This window comes from Sinohyriopsis cumingii, chromosome 1 (assembly GCF_028554795.1).
Source record: "Sinohyriopsis cumingii isolate HCF-2022 chromosome 1, ASM2855479v2, whole genome shotgun sequence".
Taxonomy (NCBI): Eukaryota; Metazoa; Mollusca; class Bivalvia; order Unionida; family Unionidae; genus Sinohyriopsis; species Sinohyriopsis cumingii.
Window position 1 is genome coordinate 32325277 of NC_142961.1, and position 22569 is coordinate 32347845.

The 22569-nt window shown below is 35.4% G+C and overlaps 1 protein-coding gene across 2 annotated transcripts in view; it reads right to left on the minus strand.

Moving 5' to 3' along the window:
• Positions 1-1417: 1417 nt before the first annotated feature.
• LOC149806653 (transcription elongation factor A protein 1-like) overlaps positions 1418-22569 on the minus strand; it is a 41773-nt gene continuing 20621 nt past the window's right edge. The window contains exons 4-9 of one of the 2 annotated variants that reach the window (XM_089956195.1): positions 18834-19055; positions 16955-17008; positions 14827-14981; positions 13422-13568; positions 6111-6182; positions 1418-4065 (exon numbers count right to left, since the gene is read on the minus strand). In XM_089956195.1, the coding sequence (XP_089812321.1) occupies positions 4057-4065; positions 6111-6182; positions 13422-13568; positions 14827-14981; positions 16955-17008; positions 18834-19055 (659 nt within the window). In that variant the 3' untranslated portion in view covers positions 1418-4056. Of the gene's footprint in view, positions 4066-6110; positions 6183-13421; positions 13569-13620; positions 13732-14826; positions 14982-16954; positions 17009-18833; positions 19056-22569 lie in introns of those variants that run through there. The other variant, XM_089956204.1, reaches the window with a different exon arrangement.

Consider the following 22569-nt stretch of genomic DNA (forward strand, 5'->3'; position numbering starts at 1 on the left):
ATTTTAAAAGAACTTTCAGTATTGTGAACTAAATAGTTCTAAATGCTCTATCACAAGTACAAAAGTAGAGAGTATTCTGAATGAATCCCAGTGGTGTTCCAAATGAATTCCAATATTGAAAGTGCTGATGTACTAATAGTCTGGAATACAGATGATGTGCTATGGTGGCGCTCACCAGATAATATGTACTTTTGAGAGAGTGACGTATGTAAGGTGAAGTAGTTCGCATTTAAAACATGCACAGTGGAGAGAATGTTTGCATACCTCTATGCTACATTAATGTAATGTGGATGATATTTCTTTTGGATATTGTACTTTTGGAAATTTTACATGATTTAAGCACACTGCTAACTAAAATGACTGCTCCCTTGTGTTAAAAAATCAGTCTGAATTAGTCTAAAGTACACTATACATAGCAGCTATTAAAATAGGGAAAATGAATTTTGCCAGACTAGACAATACCAGCTTCTGAAAGTGCAATGAATGAATTACCAAATATATAAAATGTAAAAAAAGGCTCTTTTTATACAATTTACCTCTGAAGTTCAGGAAGTGAAAATGACCAAGTAGAGCTAGCACTTTTTTGAAAGGTGCACATTTGAAGTAAGGCCAAGCTGAATACTCTATAACCCATAGTACACCCATCAATCATACACCAAAATAAAGGGAATTAAAGGTTCTTTGCATTATACCTAAGATATACAAGGTCTTTTTTAAATAGCCAGTATAACTAGTGAGGAAAGCCCGGGACATTCTTTTTCTTTAAAATCCTAACCCTATGCAAAATGTGAAACTGTATAGTGCCACCTTTACAGTCTTGGTGTATCACAATGATGTATTCCAAAATGTCCTTGAATGAATTCACAACAATTCCAAAATAGAGACATTTGGGACAGTTAGTAATAGAAAGATCTGATGATGGCAACAGTGGTGGTCACACTGGATGTCCAAGATCTGAAGATGGCAACAGTGGTAGTCACACTGGATGTCCAAGATCTGAAGATGGCAACAGTGGTGGTCACACTGGCTACCCAAGATCTGAAGATGGCAACAGTGGTAGTCACACTGGATGTCCAAGATCTGAAGATGGCAACAATGGTGGTCACATTGGATGTCCAAGATCTTAAGATGGCAACAGTGGTGGTCACATTGGATATTCAAGATCTGAAGATGGCAACAATGGTGGTCACACTGGATGTCCAAGCAGAATCATTGTAATTTAGGACAAACTAATGTGTGTCAAGATTGTCGACAATCCTTCAAGGTTAGGAGAAGTAGCAACAACAACCTTGCTAATGAATGGATTATAGGCAACAGGGCTTTACACGTTAAGTGCTTCTGATCTAGGTCAAGCAGAGCAAAGAGGAAGTAATATTCAGTTTGTGTCTTATGTACAACACACAAGCAAAGAAAACAATGAACTTTGAAACAAGTTTTAATAATTTTTTCATGATGATAAACGTACTCTATATGATTAACTGACACAGACATATTGACATAACAAAGATCCAAGTGTGTTCTTCATACTAAAGCAAGAAGCAATTACTAATTTACATTATGAAAACAAATGTATCCATAAGAACAATGCACTTAATGATTAATAATTCTGTATTGTCAAAAGGAAAAGAGAATAACATGCATTTTATGACTTAACTATCACCTTGCTCAGGTTAAACGAAAAAGGATATGTCATAACGATAGAGCTATGATAAAGCCCCTTCCAACCGGAGGGCCTTTCCAATGAAAATGAACTTTTACATAATATATTAGTCTGGCTTGTAAAAAACTGAAAAACTTCAAACAGAATTAATTTAGATTTAGTACATGTGTCTGATACAGATCAGCCTACATTTGGGTCCAAACAAAATTTTCTGCAGAAGGAAGGGGAAAACTTAGTTGCAGGTGCATACAGAGACCATGAATGTAGGTCACATCAGGGCAAAGATTTGCTGACATGGATGAAATTATGTCACATCTGGGAAAAGGTTTATTGGGAAGGATGAATGGGATTAAAAAAAAGTAAGAGAATTTATTACTTTACAGTGATACAAGGAGAGTATAAACAAAAATAATGACAGCCATAGACTGTATTGTGCAATTTCTATAATTTTAATTTCGTGATAAAAAAAAAGAAAAGATTATTCCATAAAGGTGAATGGGTTCTTCTGACAGCCAAACTATGTAATAAGGTCACATGGAAGATCCTTAAATATCTAGTTTATGCACAGTTTTATAACATCTTTTAGCAGCTGCTGTCAATGGGGAAAAAACTAGGACTGAAAAGGCAAAGTTGTTCGAGTTCAAACACTGTTCAAAGTTATGAAGAAAGAAAGAAAAGTAATATAAGATATGGATTTAATGACGGTATCATGCCTGCTTTGGACATGGCTTGGTATGGAAGAAAGGGAAGAAAGGATGTTAAGCAAACTGAATCAGGATTCTTATGCACAAATTATTGTATTTATCTATTGTCTTTTATTTATGTGCATTTTTTAAAGGAAAAATTTACTACTTAGTGAAGAAGGCTCTTTAAAAATTAAAACTGAGTTAAGTGACTCACATTATTACACCAGTATATGCTTTACAATACATGTACCAAAATATTAGGTTTCAAACCCACTCTAGGGCACAGGCAGCATAAGACATTTTTAAGCATTTTTTAAAAACAGAAAATGCATTGGCCACAGTGGTGGACATACAGCAAGTGGACTTGGACAACCTTGCATTTAAACCAAGTACTTAACGACCCTTCAGTGACAGATCTACTTTAACCAGGTTAATATGTGTTCAGTTCAGCAATTAGAAGACCTGGATCTTTTGTAAATGTATCTAAGTGAGAAGCATTAATTGCAGTTCATTAAAATGTTTATTAAATTGCCAAAAGTACGTTTTTTTTATTGACCAACCAGGATTTGGCAACTCATCAGGTGCTACTGCTTTTAAGTCATTGCAACCAATAAAATTTCATGAAGGGAGATAATTCATAATGGCGGGCTGGAATAAACTGTTGCCAAGCTATGCTGGTGTAATAGAAATATCTAAGCTTTATAAAAAGAACTATTTAATCATTTCATTTTCGCACGTCAACAAAAGCCATAAACACAGGGCTCACAATCTCAGAATGCATGTGATATATGCTGGTATTTCAATAAAGTGGCAAGTAAGTAGATGTCTTTGTGCAAACCAAGCATAAAATAAAGTGCAACCACAGTTTATCATTTCCCATACTGCTTACCATCAGCTCTGATCTGTAAATGAATTTTTTGTTAGATTTTTTATTATTATATAAATTATCATACTGGAATTATCATAATGGCTGTAAATACTTGCCCACAAGGTACATTTCAGATTGCAGTAAAAATAAGTATATTCTGGCTGCATCCCTTTATCATTAGGAGAAAGAAAAAAAAACAGGCTTATCTGCACCGCCCCAACCACCAGTATTCTTTTATCAGATATCAATACAGTCTGGAGAATACTTTCACCAACATGTAAGAAAAATGAAATGCGGCAAATAGATCTAGACTTTGTAAAGTGTCTTTCAATGATAATGATATTCATTCAAAATGCTGATGACAAATTGGCCTCAAACAATAATTTTTTTTCCTAGTTTGCTGTATGACAATCATAGTTTTGAAAACCTATATATCTGTAAATCTATTTTGTCTATGCATCATAAATTTTCTTCCTCAACTGTAGATTTTTCAATACATTTCAATATTCCTATAATGTCTGGCACTGCAGAGTAGCAGATAAACTGGAAAAAAGTGTACTGTTCAGTTTCTGAATTATGAAGATATCCTGAACTTACAAAAAAATTATTACAATAAAAACAGGGCTTGAATCTCTATATAACATCAATATGAAAAAAAGGAAACAATGTAATCAAACATGTTCCTTTAATGTCTCTTTCTTGACTTATGTCTACGAGAAAACCCAATGCTGAACACCATAAATGTTCTGTATGGTTTACAAACCACAGATAAAGTATCCATGAATATTAAGTTTAAAATAACACTTCACTTTTCTCCTTTCGTCTTCTCTCCTAAAAATCTGTCAGCAGAACTGAAACAAGAAAAACAACACCATTATGTTTACAAAATATACTACAAACAATATCATGGTCATTCAGTGGAGGGAATTTGGCTGAATTCCTCCTTTATCTAGTAATAAGAGTTCACCTTTCAGTGACAAACTGAAGGTTTGCCATTTGAATCTCCAGAGATAAAATTCTGAACTTGCTCCTGGACATTGATTTCGTGAATCAAATTAAGATTTTAAGTGGAAGCGTGGGGCAAAAATCAGCCACCAAAACAATCTAACTGCTATTCTACTGCAACTTATTATACAATCCATCATCCTGTATACTAATGAGTGTAGCTGTGTCTGCACCTATCGACTGAGAGAAACAAAGCTGATACATCCAATCAGCAATAAGTGAAAATGAAATGCAGTAGCAGTAGTACATCGTACTTTGGCACATAATTACATCACCATATAACCATTTATTTATACTCAACACAGATACCTTAGGCCAGGCATGTTCCTCCGGGGTGTGGGCCAGACAAGCAATTTTTAAAGCCACACCCTATGATTTAAATAAGCAGACAAATCTAGATCACAGGCTGGATCCAGACAAGGATGTTGGGTTGAACATGCCTGCTTTTGGTTAACTTTAGCAATCATCAGTTACTGGAATTTCTGTTATGTGCTAGCTGACTGACAGCCACTGTGCTAGGATGAAATGTCACATTACCTTTCATGTTTGATTCTTAAAGCCAATGTGCAGAAAGGACTGTGAGGAATAAGAGTTATATGTTGTGAATTGTGAATAATCAACAGTTATGTCAGAGGCAAAAGAAGTACATAATTAACAATTATGTCACTAATCAAGAACAGGATCTAAAAAGATACACATGCAACAAAATTCAAGACAAGAAGTTACAGGTTTGTATTTTCTTTTTAATCTAAGTGACGATTTTTCTGTTTACCTCGACTTAAATAAATTTAAAATGACCATTTATGCAACGGTAAACACTGACAATGTTGCCAGTGGAATTTCATTTATTTAATCACTATCAAAGAAATATATATTGTCATACATGTTATTTATTTAGCCTGATGGTTAAATCTCTCAAGCAAATATTTCTTCATGAGATAATGATCATGGATCAGGCTACTAGATTATATCAAGTCAAAGCATGAGTTACTGTCAGGTCATTTATTTTTATGCGTAGAAGTTTTCAATGTTTGGAAACATCGTTATCATTGGTATTAAAATTTGTGGATTGGGTAAAAAGTCATACTGTTTTCACAGTGGGATCATCATTCATTGGGTCTTAAAACTTTTGCTTTGAAGCAGCTATGAAATCCAAACAAACAGACACTCAAGGAAAATAGGGAGTTCACAGTTTTCACTAAACTCACTGTCTTACAGTTCTTAAAAAATGCTTTATTTCCACTTTCTCACTGCTGCATGGTCTAATCACACTATTTGTAATGTGGGTTAAGGATCTGATGAAGCTTTCCCTCAAATATTATCTTCTTTAATAAGAATAAAAGTGCAGTAGTATATTTTAAGGCAAAAGTAAATAGCATATTATAAACACAGCTTCTTTTACATAAATATTTAGACTGTAGTGTGAAGATGCTTCTAAATGCTATGGCAAAGTTTGGTGATTTTCTAAAAAGAAATAATTAGTGGTGCTATTATTTGGTGCATATTAGATTTAAAACACAAGTTACCTTTAGATACTTTGAGATACCTAATTTTAGTGCTGACTGATTTATTCACCAATAAAGTCAAAATTAAACCTTTACCAAAGAATTCACAGTAGACCATGAAATAATAGAGTTTTTGGTCAATATGCATACTTAGTATAAACACACACACATACACAACACTGAGCAGACACACACAACACTGAGCAGAACTAAAACATTCCAAGGGCTGTGGGACAAACAAGTTTGGTTACAGTTTTTGGTTGTTCTGACTTTTCCAAAGTCTCATACAAGAGAATGCTTTATTAGTGAGTCAACCGAGTGATGGCTTGCTTTCAAGTTATCAACACTGGAGTTATTTAAGTTACACAGTATTTTAAATTTTTTACCTTCCATCTGTTTCCACACTCATTACAAAGCACAAATGTCGTCATAGGTTCATCTGCACTTCTGGTCTGGACCTGCAGTGATAAGAAACTACTGTAAAACACAATAGACAAAGAGTTGTTCATAGATCATCCTATGCTCTCAAGAACAGGAAAAGTCCAGGCAGAACTGGGACATGTGAGCAACTATCAGAAAAACCTGATAAATTATCAACATGACACCAGAGTGACATACTGTAACTTAATAAAAATAATAATAATAATAATAATAATAATGTATAAAAAGTTTTTGTGAAATATACTATCATACTTACTATCTGTAACAGTTTAAGACCAAAGCAGTAGTACTGCAGCTGTCAAAACTGCGATGGTGTAAAATTAGTACTGTTTGTTCATTATACAAAGAAATATTTTTTTATCCACTTTTTTAAAATTTGTGATGAAATGTGTGTGTGTGTGTATGATGTGGAGATTTAACATAGCTTTAACAATTTTTCAGTCACATAGCTGTGATGTCTGCAGTTTGGCATTTGAGAGTGATGTCTACACTGGGGCATCATGACGCAGATGTACTGCAAGATGTCCCATCCAGTCACATTATCTTGACACCAGGTCGATCAGTCCTAACACTAACGTCTTAATGCTAAGCACCTAGCAAGGCAACTGTTAGTACCATTTTTATATAAGTTTTTGGTATGACTCATCCGGAGTTTGAACCTGCGACTTCCCACATCCAAGGTGGATGCTCTAACCAATAGACCACCAGAGTGGTCTGACCAAAAGTGCAAAGTACTATATGTTGCTATTTATTATTTTATACTATGCTTCTTCCTGATAGACAAACTGATATATAATCTGGAATCAGTTTTGGTTTAACATCCAATTTGACCTCTTCAACATATTTTTTCTGTAACATTAATTATTCCATTTAAAACAGCCATATTGAATTGAATGTCTGAAAGATATTTTATTGCTCACATACCCTATATAACATGAATGTAAATGTGTGAATAAATCTTGCATATCATTACATTCTGATTTTATGTTACTCTTGTCCAGTATAAGCAATCTGGCCAAGTGGCTATGATGGGGGTGGGGAACATTTCAGTCACTGACTAGGAGAAACACACTGCATGCAGTGATGTCTATCATTAAATAACTTCTGACTGTTTTTCTAATTAAAATTTGCCCTTATTAATATATAAGGTTGATGTTTTTAAGTTTTTTTTGTTTGTATCAATTTGAGAAAGAGAAAAAAGCCTGTTAAAGTGTACATCTTATGGTAGCTTCTGTATAAGGTTAGGATTACTGATGTAAAAGTATTTTTTGTAAGATCCTAATTACACAATTATTGACAGTTAGGTGTAATAAAAGCACTGCCTGACAGGACCTTGCTGCAAAATACCAACATATCCAAACTTCATAATCAACACTGTGGCTTCCTCAACATGACAACTGAATGCATTCTCAAAGTCTCTGACCCAATACCTGGCAATACAGGGGAAAAGGAATACTGCTTTCCTGTTAATTCAGTGCAGAGTTTTACATCACAAATACCCTAGTCACTCCCTAGGGCTGTCCCTGGTTGTTAGAAAGCATGTACTCACAAGATACACAGCATCTGTGACACGTCTTTTTAAGAGATGGTACGTAAAAGCCTGGAAGGTATGTCACAGTTTTTCAGTTATAACACAGAGCATTAAGTTCATCCTTGGATGTACACCTACTGCAAGTCTCATGGCAATAGGTGGAATGTTATTGGAATCCGAGTTCAATTTTAGGCCAAGTTTGATAAATGTATATGGAGCAGAACTCGTGTTTTGTACATACACAAGTTTGCCATGTTGACCTTAACTTTGGCCTTGTATCACAAAAATCAGTAATGTCAACTTTGTTCTTTAATAAAGTTTTATGAATCTGAACTCAAGTCACTGCACAGAAACCAAACTGTTAAAAGACACATGGATATTAATATAACATTAAATGATCTGCCTTCCATGGATGCATATGACAAAACCTGCAAATACAGTTAAATGCCTCTGACCCGGTTGCAGTACATTTATCCCAGAATGCAACCATGTTGCAACTCTAGAAGTATTAGGTTAAACAAGATAGTAGAATTTGAGCACAGAAACAAATTTTCGTCGACAATGTTGGAAGTAGGTCATGGCAATTTGGTTTGATGGAGGGCCTTATCATCCCAAGATGCATATATATTGCCTGCCATATGCACATATATGCACTATACTATGCTCATTAGGTAACATGATAATTGCTTTCGCATGGTAATGTTAGAATAATACAAAAGACAAGACATACAGCTATAAAAAAACTCACCATTTACTCTTTGCGAAGTAAACGTGTAGATACTGAGTTTGTGCTACTAATAATGGCAATCAGCCACCATTTTGCAGTATCATTCTTCTCAGACTGGATCTATACATATTGTTGGGCTCAAAGTGAGTTGTGAATCCTATTATGAAGTGAATGAGAATTAAAGAACCAATCTGTGACACAGCAAATATGGTGGTTTTTTTTAAGCACCAAAAGTACTGAAAGTATCCTGCCCACCTGGGAGGATGTGAGACAAGACTGATCTCCTCTTGGACTGAGGAACTGGTATAAAATCCTGTCCTTATGTCAGTCAATTACAACTGGAGTGGATAAGTATGCTCTATCAGGTCTTAATGTAATTGATGGAAGCATGTGCCTGTATTATAATCTGGTAAATATTTTCAAAATAATACATTGTATTCAAAATTTGTTACTTCCTCAAATATGTCTCCCAATCACAAATACATTAGGAGAATAGGTATGAGGTTGAGGGAGTTACATCCCCTCACCCCAGTGAAGGCTCAATCTCCAGTTCCCTAATGTAAGTCATAATTTCAAATCTTGTATGACATAAGGGTTAGAGTTAGAAAATATATATGCCTTGATGTGGCTTGTAGAAAAATATCACTCTTGCAAATCCTGAGGCTGTAACTTGATCTTGTCACAGGGAAGCAGCTGAATAACCCCAAAATGCAGCTACAGGTCCCAGCAGGTCAAAATGAGTCCTTTGGTAAAAAGGAGAGAATGCTGTCTCTGCCCTCCAACCTTCAGCTTGAAAAGTGTTTGTTTAGCAGGACGGTTAGTCAAATAAGTATGCCACTATATCCAATCAGGCTCCCGTCCAGTCTAGTGTCGAAAAACAAAATTAATATTTTCGCACGGCTCTCTCCCTAACCTCATGAACCAATGTGCATAAAAGTGAATTGGTCCTGTTATTCCTCACAACTGGAGAGGATACCATTGTATCCAGGATGACAAAGCGGATATGAGTGAAAATACTGTCCCATTAATTGAGTGGTAAACACAAGAGAGATATCCCTTGTCTGATCAGCTCAGTTCACTTGGGTCCCACTTCAGAATCCTTATGGTTTCCTGTAGATGCCCTTAGGGCAAAACGTCAAGAAAGATAGAAATTTCAAGGCTAAGGACTGATTCTCCAAAATCAAAAGCATGTTCTATGAATGACCTCGAAACATCATGACAGAACTGTTGACAGTTCATACTGACTGACAAGGCACTTATCTCTCTGAGACTTCTTGGAAGCAGGTTTGTTATATAGGCAAGTCAATGAGGTTCTGTACATTGGTTCAATAGGTTGCTTTATTCAACCATGTCAGAACCAATGAAGAGTCCATTTTGAACAATATATCAAAGCCTTCAGTCAAGACAGTAAAACTTTGCAAGAATGTCAGAGAGGTCTTTGTTCTGGCATATATCCTCTCTAACATGATGTTGGAATCTACCCAAGATGGTGAAATGGTAGCTTTTGAAAGCGATAGGAGCAAACACTTCCTCTTTGGAGATCCTGAATTAGGAAGTCAGCTAATTGTGGCACTGAGGCTTTTGAAAGAATGGGTTTTCACTTGCACTACTTCCTCCCATTTTTAAAATGGTGGGCATTCTAACCAGACCAAATTTGTCCATCACTTCTTCTGAGAACCACTATCTTCTGATTTAAATGAACCAAGCAAGCAGGTTGAGCATCTCTTTGAATGGAAGGAAGGCCTGCATTCATATTTGAGCAGGCAGGGAGATACCAGTTGAGATTCCCAGTGATCCATTTTTTTCCACCTGAAGGGGTTTAAACAGGATTAAATAGCACTCAGGTTCCATCACATTTTGCAACACTTGGGCAACAGAGGGTACAGGAACAGTATATACTATGAGACCATTCCAGTTTAAGGAAAAGGTGTCAACTGATCCAGCATACTGATTTGGGACAAAAAAAAACCCACCAGAAGCTTGATTCCACCTTGTCACAAAATGTTTAATAGAGGGCAACTCCAACAGGTGCATATTTGATTCAAGGGAACTAGAAATACTGAATGTGAATCTGCTCAATTTGATGGGACAATAATTCTGCTAGGATACCCAGCTTTTGATAGACTTGATTGTGGATTTGTCAGCCATGACACCATCTGAGAATATCCTGGGAATCAGACGTCAGGGACTTGTTTTCCTTGTGCATACTGATATAATCGAACTCAGATGTTATTTCAGACAGAATGAAAATGTGAATTCCCTTTCCAGATTGCATCTCCTGCCATGATTGAAAGTTATGCACTATGGCCTTTCAGGAAATGAATGTATATTGAGCATACCTGAGGAGATAAGACTCCATTTGCTTCTTGGAAGGTGGGCACCACAGCATGCTGTACTGGCTACCCCTGCAGTGGGGTGCTGACCATAAGCCAAATATGGTCCTCTCATTTACTAAGATGGGACCACATATGGCCTGAAATTAGAAGAAATATGCCTCAAGAATAACTGCCCCAAAATAAGGAGAGCAAGTGAGGAGACCCAAAGGGCACATAAATATTGGGAAGTGAATGGCAGACACCACTAATGTGATTCCAAGACATTTCCCCAAGCAGCTGCATGCCCAAATTAAGATTTAAAAACTTGATGCACATACCACTAAAATTCTTAGATGTTATCTGCTGATCTATTCGGACTCAGAGATGGTGAAGGCAAACGTAACTCTGTAGGCAGAAGCCATAATACATCGAATGATGCATGGTAGGCTGAGTTTTACCTGAACATCATTGGATAAATAAAAGGAAGATGGTGCTTTTGAGTGTGAACCTTCACAAAGCTGAGGAGAGCCCATTTGTAATGAAGAACAAATGATAGGAATCTGAACATGCTGGAATAGTTATCTCCAGGTGTTCACTATGTGTATCTCAAACAGTCCGGAGACAGAGCTGGAACTGTCTTGGCTGGGTGCCAGGTGCTATCTATATTTTGAAACCTAGGAATGGGTATATAGGGAAAATTGATCACCGTATCCGATTCCACTACTGAATACTTGATTTGATGGGAATTTAGGTCAGCCACAGTACAGTCACTACAACGGTCAGGTGCACATATACTGTGTGATAAATATGGGAATGGGTATGCTGGGAAAATCAATTACTGTATCTGATTCTGGTTCTGAACATGTGATATGATATAACTGGCATGCATGTCAAAGCCAGTGCTGGAACCGTAATGATCAGGTGTTTGGGTGAATCCTGGAATGGGTACATCAAGAAAATATATCACTGTACCCAATATTATTAAAGGCATATATTGAGACTGTGTCATCGCTGGTTTCATCTGCAGCCATGTAGCATCTGATACCCAAATCCCACACTGGCTATCTTGGGAATGATCATTGTAGCTTGTATAGGGTATATGTGTTGATTTTTTTATTATCTATTGCTGGTCTGGATGGGGTGCCTTACCATGTCAGAACTGTCTGCAGTGATGGAGAGTGAAGTGGCAACAGCAGTGGTGAAAATTGAAGAATGTATCCTTCTTTATACATTCCTCACTCTTTCTTTCTTTGTACAAGCAGTAATGTTGGTCAATCATACTTTCTAAGGCCAGTGTGAGTATATATTTAATATATGACCTGAAATACACCCCACACACCGAATCCTGCCTACTGTACTGACACTGTAAATAATGAGAGCAGAACAATGATATGCACACACGAAATCAATCAAGCACCATAGTAAACTTGCTGTTAAGAGGATTATGACAGAAAAGATGTAATTGGAGATTACATGCATGTAATAACACAAATGCTTAACAGAATTCATAGACAAAGTCAAGTACTGTAATTTAATTGACTCAAATAATATGGAACCCTCAGCAGACTATTAAAATGGACAAACATTCTTTACGGAAGTTAGACAATTAAATATAAATTGTTCGTCAATAATGCCGAGTGAGAAACATAAACAATTATAGCTGGAGTATACTTCCTGTGTGATAAAACTCCTGAGAAACATTCAGATAGTGAAATGGCACTTGTAGATTTCAGTTTTGCAAGGTCTTAGAAAGGAGTGTGCTTCCTTGCTTTTGTTGTTGTTGTTGTTGAAGGGTTTAACGCTATTTTTCAGCACACGATAGGCTATACATGGCGGCCAGTATTAATGGTGGAGGAAGAACCCAGGAAAACCCCGGAAAGAACCACCGACCCACGAGAAGCAACTGGCAAGCTTTCTCACATACCCATATTAGCCGAATCCAAGATTCGAACCCACGCAGACCGAGGTGAGATGGCAGTGATCCGTAACGAAGAGCGCTTTAGACCACTAGCTACTCAGGGCCCCTGCTTCCTTGCTTGAGCAGAAGTAGTAAATAACATATGGGTGGGATCTGACAACAATCCCTCAACCTAAAGAGAGACGATACTTATCCTACTTCTGCTAAGCAGGTCAATGAGTTTTAGCACCTTTATTACCCAAGCTTGAGTGGGCTGGTTTGGGAATTAGTGGTCATACTTCTAAGATACTACAACTGGGCAATGAATCTGGAAAAGAAATTTAGGGATGTCCAGAGTTCAAACTCAACAAATTCCATGAATCCATATTTTTTAAAAGTTAACAGGAACACTAAATAGCTACATTAAACAGATGTTATATTCACTGCTAAGCAAACTCAAGCTGCTTCAAGTTCTTTTTTGGCAGGCAAACCCTTCCATGCATTACAATCATACAGACTGAGAGGGTCTAATTTCTAAAGCATAACAATATCCAACCAGTGAGTGTATTTAAACCGTCAATGATGGAATCCTTGAAGGCTTCTCAGTAAAATGTTTGCTTTCTGAACAAAAACAATTCCAGCATTGCTTAATGTGACTATACCAACATAGTAATCACAAAATGAATGCACAGAACCATAAATAACAACAGCCTGTTTAATACAGTACTCTTTAGAAAGATGGGAAACATTAAAGTGATAAGTACTGTCAAACATTAATCAACTCACCTGATTATATGTACAATTCGTTTTGCGGCATTTGCCACACTTGAAAAGATCAGTGACTGTGCCCCCTGATTTAGCCATCTGGTGATCATCAATGGCTTCTTTTGTGTACTTGGCACGCAGATGCTTCATCTCATCACTGGCCATTTCCTGGCAATTTAACAGAAAGGAATATATAACATGCAACAAGGACAATTTAAATATATGCTTCATTTCATCACTGGCCATTTCCTGGCAATTTAACAGAAAAGGAATATATAGCATGCAACAAGGACAATTTAAATATATGCTTCATCTCATCACTGGCCATTTCCTGGCAATTTAACAGAAAAGGAATATATAACATGCAACAAGAACAATTTAAATATATGCTGAGCAATGGAAAAGGCACTGAAACATAAGAAACATAGCACAAGAGTTTCATCTCATTTTCAAGTACTTCTGCAAATGACTTTGAGCCTGTCGGTGTTTAAGGTATTTCTGAGTGCTCCAGCAAAGCATATGCACTAAGCAAAACCATTTACAATCATTATTCATATTGCTGGAGGTGAAAAGGTCCACTGCCTATCAGCCCAGGAAAAGTTTCAAAATTTAAATGGGCAATTATACCATTTTAACTTTCTATCACTTACCAGGATTTTACGCAACATATGACAGAATAAATTGGACTTTTGTGCAATTTCATGAAAATCTCAATTCTGGGCAAAAAATTATTCAAAAAAATTTTTCTGTCCTGCTTACATGATCAGAGCTAATCCTGATGTGTATTTTCAACCACTAACGACCATTCCAAAAATGGCCATCCACATGCAAAGTTGTTAAATTATTTAAGTGAGACATATTCTATATCATTGCTGAATTACAAAGTATGAATTTTATAAATTCTTTCAAGTTCTTGCCATTTACATCTTTATTTAAAATAAACAACACAAACATGTAAACACTGTAAGACATAACTAAAAAATTCTGATTCAAGATTATTTACAAGCTTCATTAAGTGACAAATTCACAATATTTAATTAATTATACATTGATTAAAGAAAAACTAAACTGTCTCTATTTCTGCATTCTACTGTTATGTATACCAGTAAGTATATATATATATATATATATATATATATATATATATATATATATATATATATATATATATAAAACCATTTTCTGACTGAACATCTATTTACATTTTCACCAACTAATATGCTGATCTCAAAATTAACCCCTCTGAAGAAAAAAAAAACTCCCACAAATTTACTAATAATTAATAAAACATCTTACCTACAGTTTGTTAAAAAATGTATGGTGCCAGTAAAACAGATGAGTTATCTAAAACTATTGACATAGGTGGTCCAAAATTTTGAAGAGAACTGAAACCTGAACTGACCATTGATAAATAGCATTTACTTACCTCTGCAGTCATCTTGGCAAGTTTTTGTGGTGTAATTAGCCCAAGCAAAACATTCTCCCTCAGTCTGGGATTTTTGGAATCCTTCAAGTTGGCAATTCGACTTCGAATTCTGTTTTTGTATTTCATGTCTGTGTTTTTAAATTCTTGATATATGGGTACAAATGGTTAAGGTTTATCTTAACTGTGAAGTTCTATAGCATTTAATTTGCATGTCAGTTGATAACAAAAAATATACTTAGAATTAATATCCACACACTATGACAATATGAACAAAATTAAAGGGCAAAAGTCCAAGTCATACAGGTTTCATAAACCGGTTTTACCTGGCTGTAAAAAGTTAATGAGCAGAAACATAATTAAAGGTCAGTTTTCAGGGCTCATAATACCATACAATTTTGCAAGAAAACATATCCTGACAAGTCTCCTTAAGGTAATGCCTCATACTGAATTTGATTCAATCTATAAAGTTCATCAAAAGTTATTAATTAGAAACAAAATTGATGCGCAAGCCAGTGGCCAAAAACACCATATTTTGTTAGAACACAGTAAAAATCAAACTTTTCATAGGTTTTCTTTTGGGAACACGTAACATAAATCCAAGTAATAAATCAATAGGTTTTCTTTTGGGAACACGTAACATAAATCCAAGTAATCAATCAATAGGTTTTCTCAACACCTCATACCTGAATCAGGCTTTCTTAATGTTAAGTGTCCCACCAAATTTAATTTCAATCCATGAAATCTTTGTGATGGAACTAGATGTGACAGGATGAGATGAATGAATATAGGTAACACAATGGTGTTTGCAGGTTTTGTATTGTATCCTCTGCTGACCCATGAAAATCCCATGTATTTCTTTTATTTTCTTTCTTTGTACAAAGACCTGGTATTTTAATTCCAAAATTTTTATACCTAAAAATCCTAAGCTTAAAAATACCCTCAACATTTTCCCTGTAATTCATAGTGCACTCTAATAAATAATATTAGGTTGATATAATTTTTTTAATAACATTTGTATATTAAATCCACCCACCCACCTAATTTGTCAGGTGTTATTAAACAATCTCTCTTAAAAGTAGATTAATACAAATTTAAGTTAAAATAGTATTTGTAATATTTTTTAATAACAACCCTAACAACATGGTAGTAGACAAATAAAAACATTTTGTTCCTCTTTTGGGGAGAAAACTTCTGGGAAAGGTATAATATATAAACAAAAGATTCCTGTTATATTATTATTCTATTGTTTACTTCAAGCCAATAGCCAATAATAAATGGCAGACAACAACTGTGCCTGTGAACCAATCAACTTTCTGGGACCCATTACTAAAAAAGTGATAAATAGTCATGCTAATCAATGAGGGCTGTTACTTTCAAGCTGCATTACTAAGGGCTATTCCATTAAAACATACATAGGACCCAGGAAAAGCACTTTTAAAGTGGGGTACTCATCCATAGATTTTCTTATCATTTTAATATGAACTCTATGCAATCAAAGTACCCTGGTATATATTTTTAAAAAACTGTCTTCCCTGAGTACCATGTATGTTTAAATGGAACAGCCCTTAGTAATGCAGCTTGAAAGTAACAGTATTCGGCTAGCCCGAGGCCAGTAAGTTTTTTATTGGACTAGTGCTTTCATATCTTCAATAGTGTGATGCCTAGTTCACCTTAACGCGTGTCTGATACTGTTTAGTGGGAAGGACTAGTGAAGATTCAGCAGGACAAGTAAATTTCTCAGTTGACTAGTCCCTCTGGCCACAAAGAAATTTATGGTAAATTCTAAGCCAGAAATGGTAATATATTAAAGAAAATGTAATTTCATGACTAGACTTTATTTATCTTTAAATATACTATATTAAGCTTATTTCTGCACCAAAAATATGCTTATTTTCACATACATTGTATTTATTGTCCAAGATTTACAGAATCTATGTTGCTATTATTATTATTATCTGGGTCTCTGCAGTTTGTTATGTGTAATCAGTAGAACAAATAACATGGATCTGAATTTGCTGTCTCATTATGCAATGGCAGGTCAGGGTCTATGATATTTGCTTTTGGACTCAACTTACAAGCAATTATATATAGAAAATATCTTTTTCTTTATAAAGCTGACTTAGGATATATTCCTCAAGTAGTGGACCAACTTCTTCAGGCGTATACTTTGTTTCGAAGTCACCTGAAACACCAGAGTATAGAATTATTAGACCACAAGCATTTCATTACAAACTCTAAATGAAGAAAGCTAGGCAAAATTGTCAGAAAATAAACTATTCTACATATCCAGTATCCAATTATTTAATGGCTAGGCAGTCAGCGAGTTTTTGACTTTTACAACACTACCACTGAGAAAAAAGAAATCTGCCAGGAATATCTAGTAAATAAAGGGTCCTCTAGGAGAGAATGCACGACTTGAAAAGATTCAGAACCTTCTTAAGATTTGAGGGCATTATGTTTTTGCAATTACAATAATTAATTTTTGTTGAATACAACATTTTATTCTTTTCATACGGAGAATACTTTTAAATTCATAATACACAACACCACATATTCTTCATTAACAGTCATATTGTCATTGTCCTTACAAATGGTTCAACTTGTTCTGATATAAAGCAATAACTGAATAGAATGGCCCATGGAAATAGCCTACTAATAGTTTTTACATAATGTATATATAATAACTGAATAAAATGGCCAATGGAAATAGCATACTAATAGTTTTTACATAATGTATATATAATAACCAAATAGAATGGCCCATGGAAATAGCCTACTAATAGTTTTTACATAATGTATATATAATAACTGAATAAAATGGCCCATGGAAATAGCATACTAATAGTTTTTACATAATGTATATATAATAACCAAATAGAATGGCCCATGGAAATAGCCTACTAATAGCTTTTACCATAATGTATGTATAATAACTGAATAAAATGGCCCATGGAAATAGCATACTAATAGTTTTTACCATGATGGCAAATCCAGAAATACTACACACATAAACACCTTATTCAAAATTTTAAAGACAGTTACAAAAATATGAAAATTGTGTGTATTTTTGAAGAACAAAAATAGAAGCTAGTGATATAAATTTTACTTTAACAAGTGCTGCACCTAAGCTGAACTGTCATGTGGATATTGTATGTGCCTATGTCCCCCAATAATGATCAAACTCTGGGAATTTGTTAACATTTGGGGGACACTGACAGTTTGGGATGGGAAATGTCATCTGGGCTAACTCAAGGTGTAAGAATGAGTAAAGCATCTTCACATTCACTTTTGCTTTCTAAGAGCAAAAATGAATATCATGATTCTACCCAAATATGTTTTTGCATGTCCTTTTTTCAATATAATTTATCTGTAAAATAACCCTATAGAAAAATGAAAGAGACAAATTGTATGATGCAGTATAATAATCTTAATCTGCTGGCATATTATGTGACAGGAAACCAGGATCTATATCATCTGCAGCTATACCCAAGTATAAATGGTATATTCTAACATGAACCCATTTGGTCTTTCTTATAGAATATGGGGAGAAACATTCGGTGGCCAGTATGTTTTAATGGAGGAAAAAGCCAGGAAAGCCCAAAAGAACCACCAGCCCACAGGAAGCTACTGGCAAGCTTTCTTACATACCCACATTGTCTGAGTTGAGACTCGAACCCATGCGGTCAGGGGTGAGATGTCATTGATCTGCAATGGTGAGCACCTTAGACCACTTGGCCATCAGGGACCCTATATGCTGTAGTACTATCAACAGTGGGAAATCAGCGTAAAGAAGCATTATTTTTTTTTGGTCATGTTACAATTAAAATAATGACCTGAAAAACAGGTATCTATTTTAAAAGATAAATACCTGTCTTCAGTGCTGCACATTGTTATATAATCCCCTCATGCTGGTACACTTGGAGATTATTTTAAATTGCCACATAAAAGACAGGTAAAAAATCGGTTTAAAATAGATACCTCTTGCAAATTCATTTTTTCGTAATTACCTCCATTTGGTTTGAGAGCATTAATAATGAGCTCTCTGCATTTCATTCTCACAGGATCACCAACATCGGAGACAGAAGTGGTGGCAGTTGCAAGTTTTTCTGGTTGGGAATTTGAATTTGAATTCTCTCCTTCTGATGTGTCCACATCCCTTCCATTCTTTTCTGAATTTTTAGATTCCTTTTTTGAACCCCCTTTGCTACTGGAGTTGGAAGTTGGGCCATCTGAAACCAGAGGATAATCATGGATTACATAGCTCACCTCTACTTTTACTAGTCTATAGTAGCCATTGTAAATATTATCAAGCAGAAAACAGAATCTGACTAATGTGATTTTGGCCTATTTTTTTAACTAAAGTTTGTTTTCAATATTTTATATTTAAATTTCAACTTGAGATCCTTTTAAAAGTTAAAATTATAATGTTTAATTGGAGCTATATAGCCAATAGTGTTCTGACATACAGTGAAACCTTTTACTAAGCCATCTACCAAGCTAGCTACCTGTCAGGGCAGAAAAGACATAAAACAATAAAGAACATTTTCTTCAATGATATCAAAGTAGAGGTACTATATTGAGTTGGAAAAAACCCAGTTAGAAATTTTGTTTTTGTATACATATTTATAAAATCTATGTTCTTAAAGCCCCAATGCTGCTGTATATCGTAAATTTCAATGGTCTTCCAATCTAACTAAAGTTTGGAAGGATGGAAATGATTTGTTAAAAAAGATATCTGACATAAACCATTCTGAAAAATAATCAAGATAAGTTTTAAATGACATTCAACTATTCAGTTTAGAATTAAGAGGTGTCACTCCTTAATTCAATCAATGAAGTCACTTTTTGGGAGAGTTACAAAGGAGTGACGTAATACAGTCGATAAATTCCATTAGTGACTAAATCTAATAACAACAACATTTGCACATGCTGTACAAACTGATTCGAGAGGGAATGAAGAGAGGCAAGCCTACTCTTTTAATGGATCCGAGAAGAAAAAGCATACATTAGACCAACAAAACAAAAAAAAAAAGACTCGGGTGAATATTGGTGATCAGCAGTGGCACCAGAATACCTTGAAGTGTGAATTTGGGCTGAAGACAATCTGACACTATGTGGTGTTTGCTTCTTATGTTTACAACTATGATGTCATCAAATCTTGTGTTCCAGCTTCTGACTGAAATCGGCTGACCTACAGTATGTCACTGATCAACATCAGATTAATTCGTACACATGTGAAAAATGGCAGGGTTTCTTAGTTTGAGGGAGAATTAGTTGGCTCATAATGTGATGAAACATAGATGTAATCTGGTTGCAATGGAACCCAATGATGTTTAGGACAAATATCTTTCAAGATTCAGTATTATTCAGAAGATTTGGCATAAACGACTTTTTGCATGTAACGGCAGCACTGTGGCTTTAAAATCTGCTGAACTTTGAAAAGATATCATCACTGTCTACCCTATTTCACTGGGTGAAAGTCACAGGCTTTGAACAGCGTTGGAGTGATAGCCAGCAGTGGTCCCCCTCTTGAACGGCCCATGAGACCAGTGGCCACCCACTCCTTACATCCAAAATCCCTTGGCACCAACGAGTTTGTGTTCAAAAGTACCTCTCAAGAAAGGCCACCCCTCTAATGTGACCAGTGGTGAGCATATTAGTGCAAAAATGAAAAAAGTATCCCTCACAAGTCACCACATTTTATTTTAATATGTGTCCAGAACCAGTATTTAATTCATACAGTGTGTTAAGGAATCCGATATCTGTTTCCCAATGTCAGGTTTTTGTTACTGAAAGACTAAAGTACATGTACCACTAGGGTTAATATTATACCATTTACCCCTCATGAGGGCTACATTTATTCTAAAAAGCAGAGAAGGACTCAAATTTTAAGCAATACGAAAAGTACATGTAATCCGAATAGCCTTACTGCAGTGTGATCACAGGGATCGTCCTGGGCTTCGCCAATGTCGCAAATTGCGATTTTTTTTCCTTATTGGCGACAAAAATATCCCATCTGGCGATTTATTTGGTGAAAGACTTTTTGGTTATTTAATTTGTACATACAATCATAGATTTGGACTGGATCAATCAAAAGGGAGAACGAAAGGAAGCCACAAACTTGACTAAGCAATGCATTGGAATCTATCTGTTACACAAACGTTCCTTTGTTCGTATTGACAACCCCATCTTTATAGTGCATTGTTACATTATAATCTGCTTATGCTGACGTCTGGGCCGAGTACTGTATGCTGTGATACAGTCCATCATGTTACCGAACTATACCTACAACTGACTGACTTCTGAAGACGCGAATAGAACAGATACAATTAACTGAATGGCTAATCCTTCTGTTTTTTTACATATGCCAATACAATAGTTTTGCTGAACCTTCATAGAAAACCGATAACCTCTGAAGTACTGACTACTGTGTATAAATACAAAAATAATATTTATTTCTCAAAATACAAGAGTGAAAGAATCCCTAAATTGGGTGTGAATTTATGTTTATATATACGGTCCAATATTGCCAGGTGTTGACTCGTGTAAGTTTCATTCGTGGGAATGGAGATCCTATTCTGCTTGTCGAGAAAATGTATACAACATTCAGTGATCATTCTTGGGATTTAAAAAGCAATTCACTACAAGCTTTGTGAAGTTAGCCATAAGGGGGGTGGGGGGCATTTAATTACGGAATGCATGCAATCCACGGTCGCATTATATGTCACTTATCTTACATTGCAATGTACAATCATAGGGTTTTATTATTATTAAAATGTCAACTAAAGTTGATAATGCATTGGTTAGTCAGGAGTTGGCTGGCTTTGTGGCTTATGCTAGGGTTCAAGTTCTCAGAAATGGTATGGTGTATAGAGGTGTTAAGGACTTGATTCAGTTGGCAGTGAGATCCAGGGTAACGTACCCTTGCGCATCTGCGACTGCTGAGAGACTACTGGTGTCACCTGTCAGCACTGTAGACTGTGAACGTGGAATCAGTAAGATGAACCTCATAAAAACTGACATCAGAAATAAACTCTTCATCTCATCTCTCGAGAATTTAATGAGAATCAACATGTACAGATGTGAAAAATTAGACTTTGAAACTGCATTCAACAAGTGGGCAGCCCTAAAATCGCAACGAATCTTCATGGAACACTTTGTTAATGCTTGTTGTAATTAAAGTATTAACTAACTCGTCTTTTGTAATTTTCATTGCCTGTTACATTAATAGACTAAATTAACACTTGGAAAAATGTACACTACTTGTTCTGGCGACACTTTTTGAAAATTGGCGACAAAATATTGAGGTTGGCGATTGTTTTGGCGACAGCTTTTTAAAAGCCAGGACCATCCCTGGATCATGAGATGTCCGGTTTAGCTACTCTAATAATTGTCAAGATTACAATTATTATAACAGCAGTGACAGCTGAAAAGTGCAGCAGGAAAATGGTTTGATAGCATTTATGGCTTCCCTTAGAAAGATGTTGAACTTGTTCACTCTGATAATTTGTGGCTATTACGACTGATGATAACTGTCAAGATTATAAAATCTAACTGCCGTGAGATGTTATTGTTGAGATCAAATCTGCATGACCTTAATATGGTATTATAGCCATTTTGGCTTCTCTCACTTAGTGTAAAGAAATGTAAAAACAGTAAGGTACTGGACTGCAACAAATGAATCATGTGACAAGGTCAAATTCCTTTAAAAACACATGGCATTTTGTTTAAATGCCAAAAAAT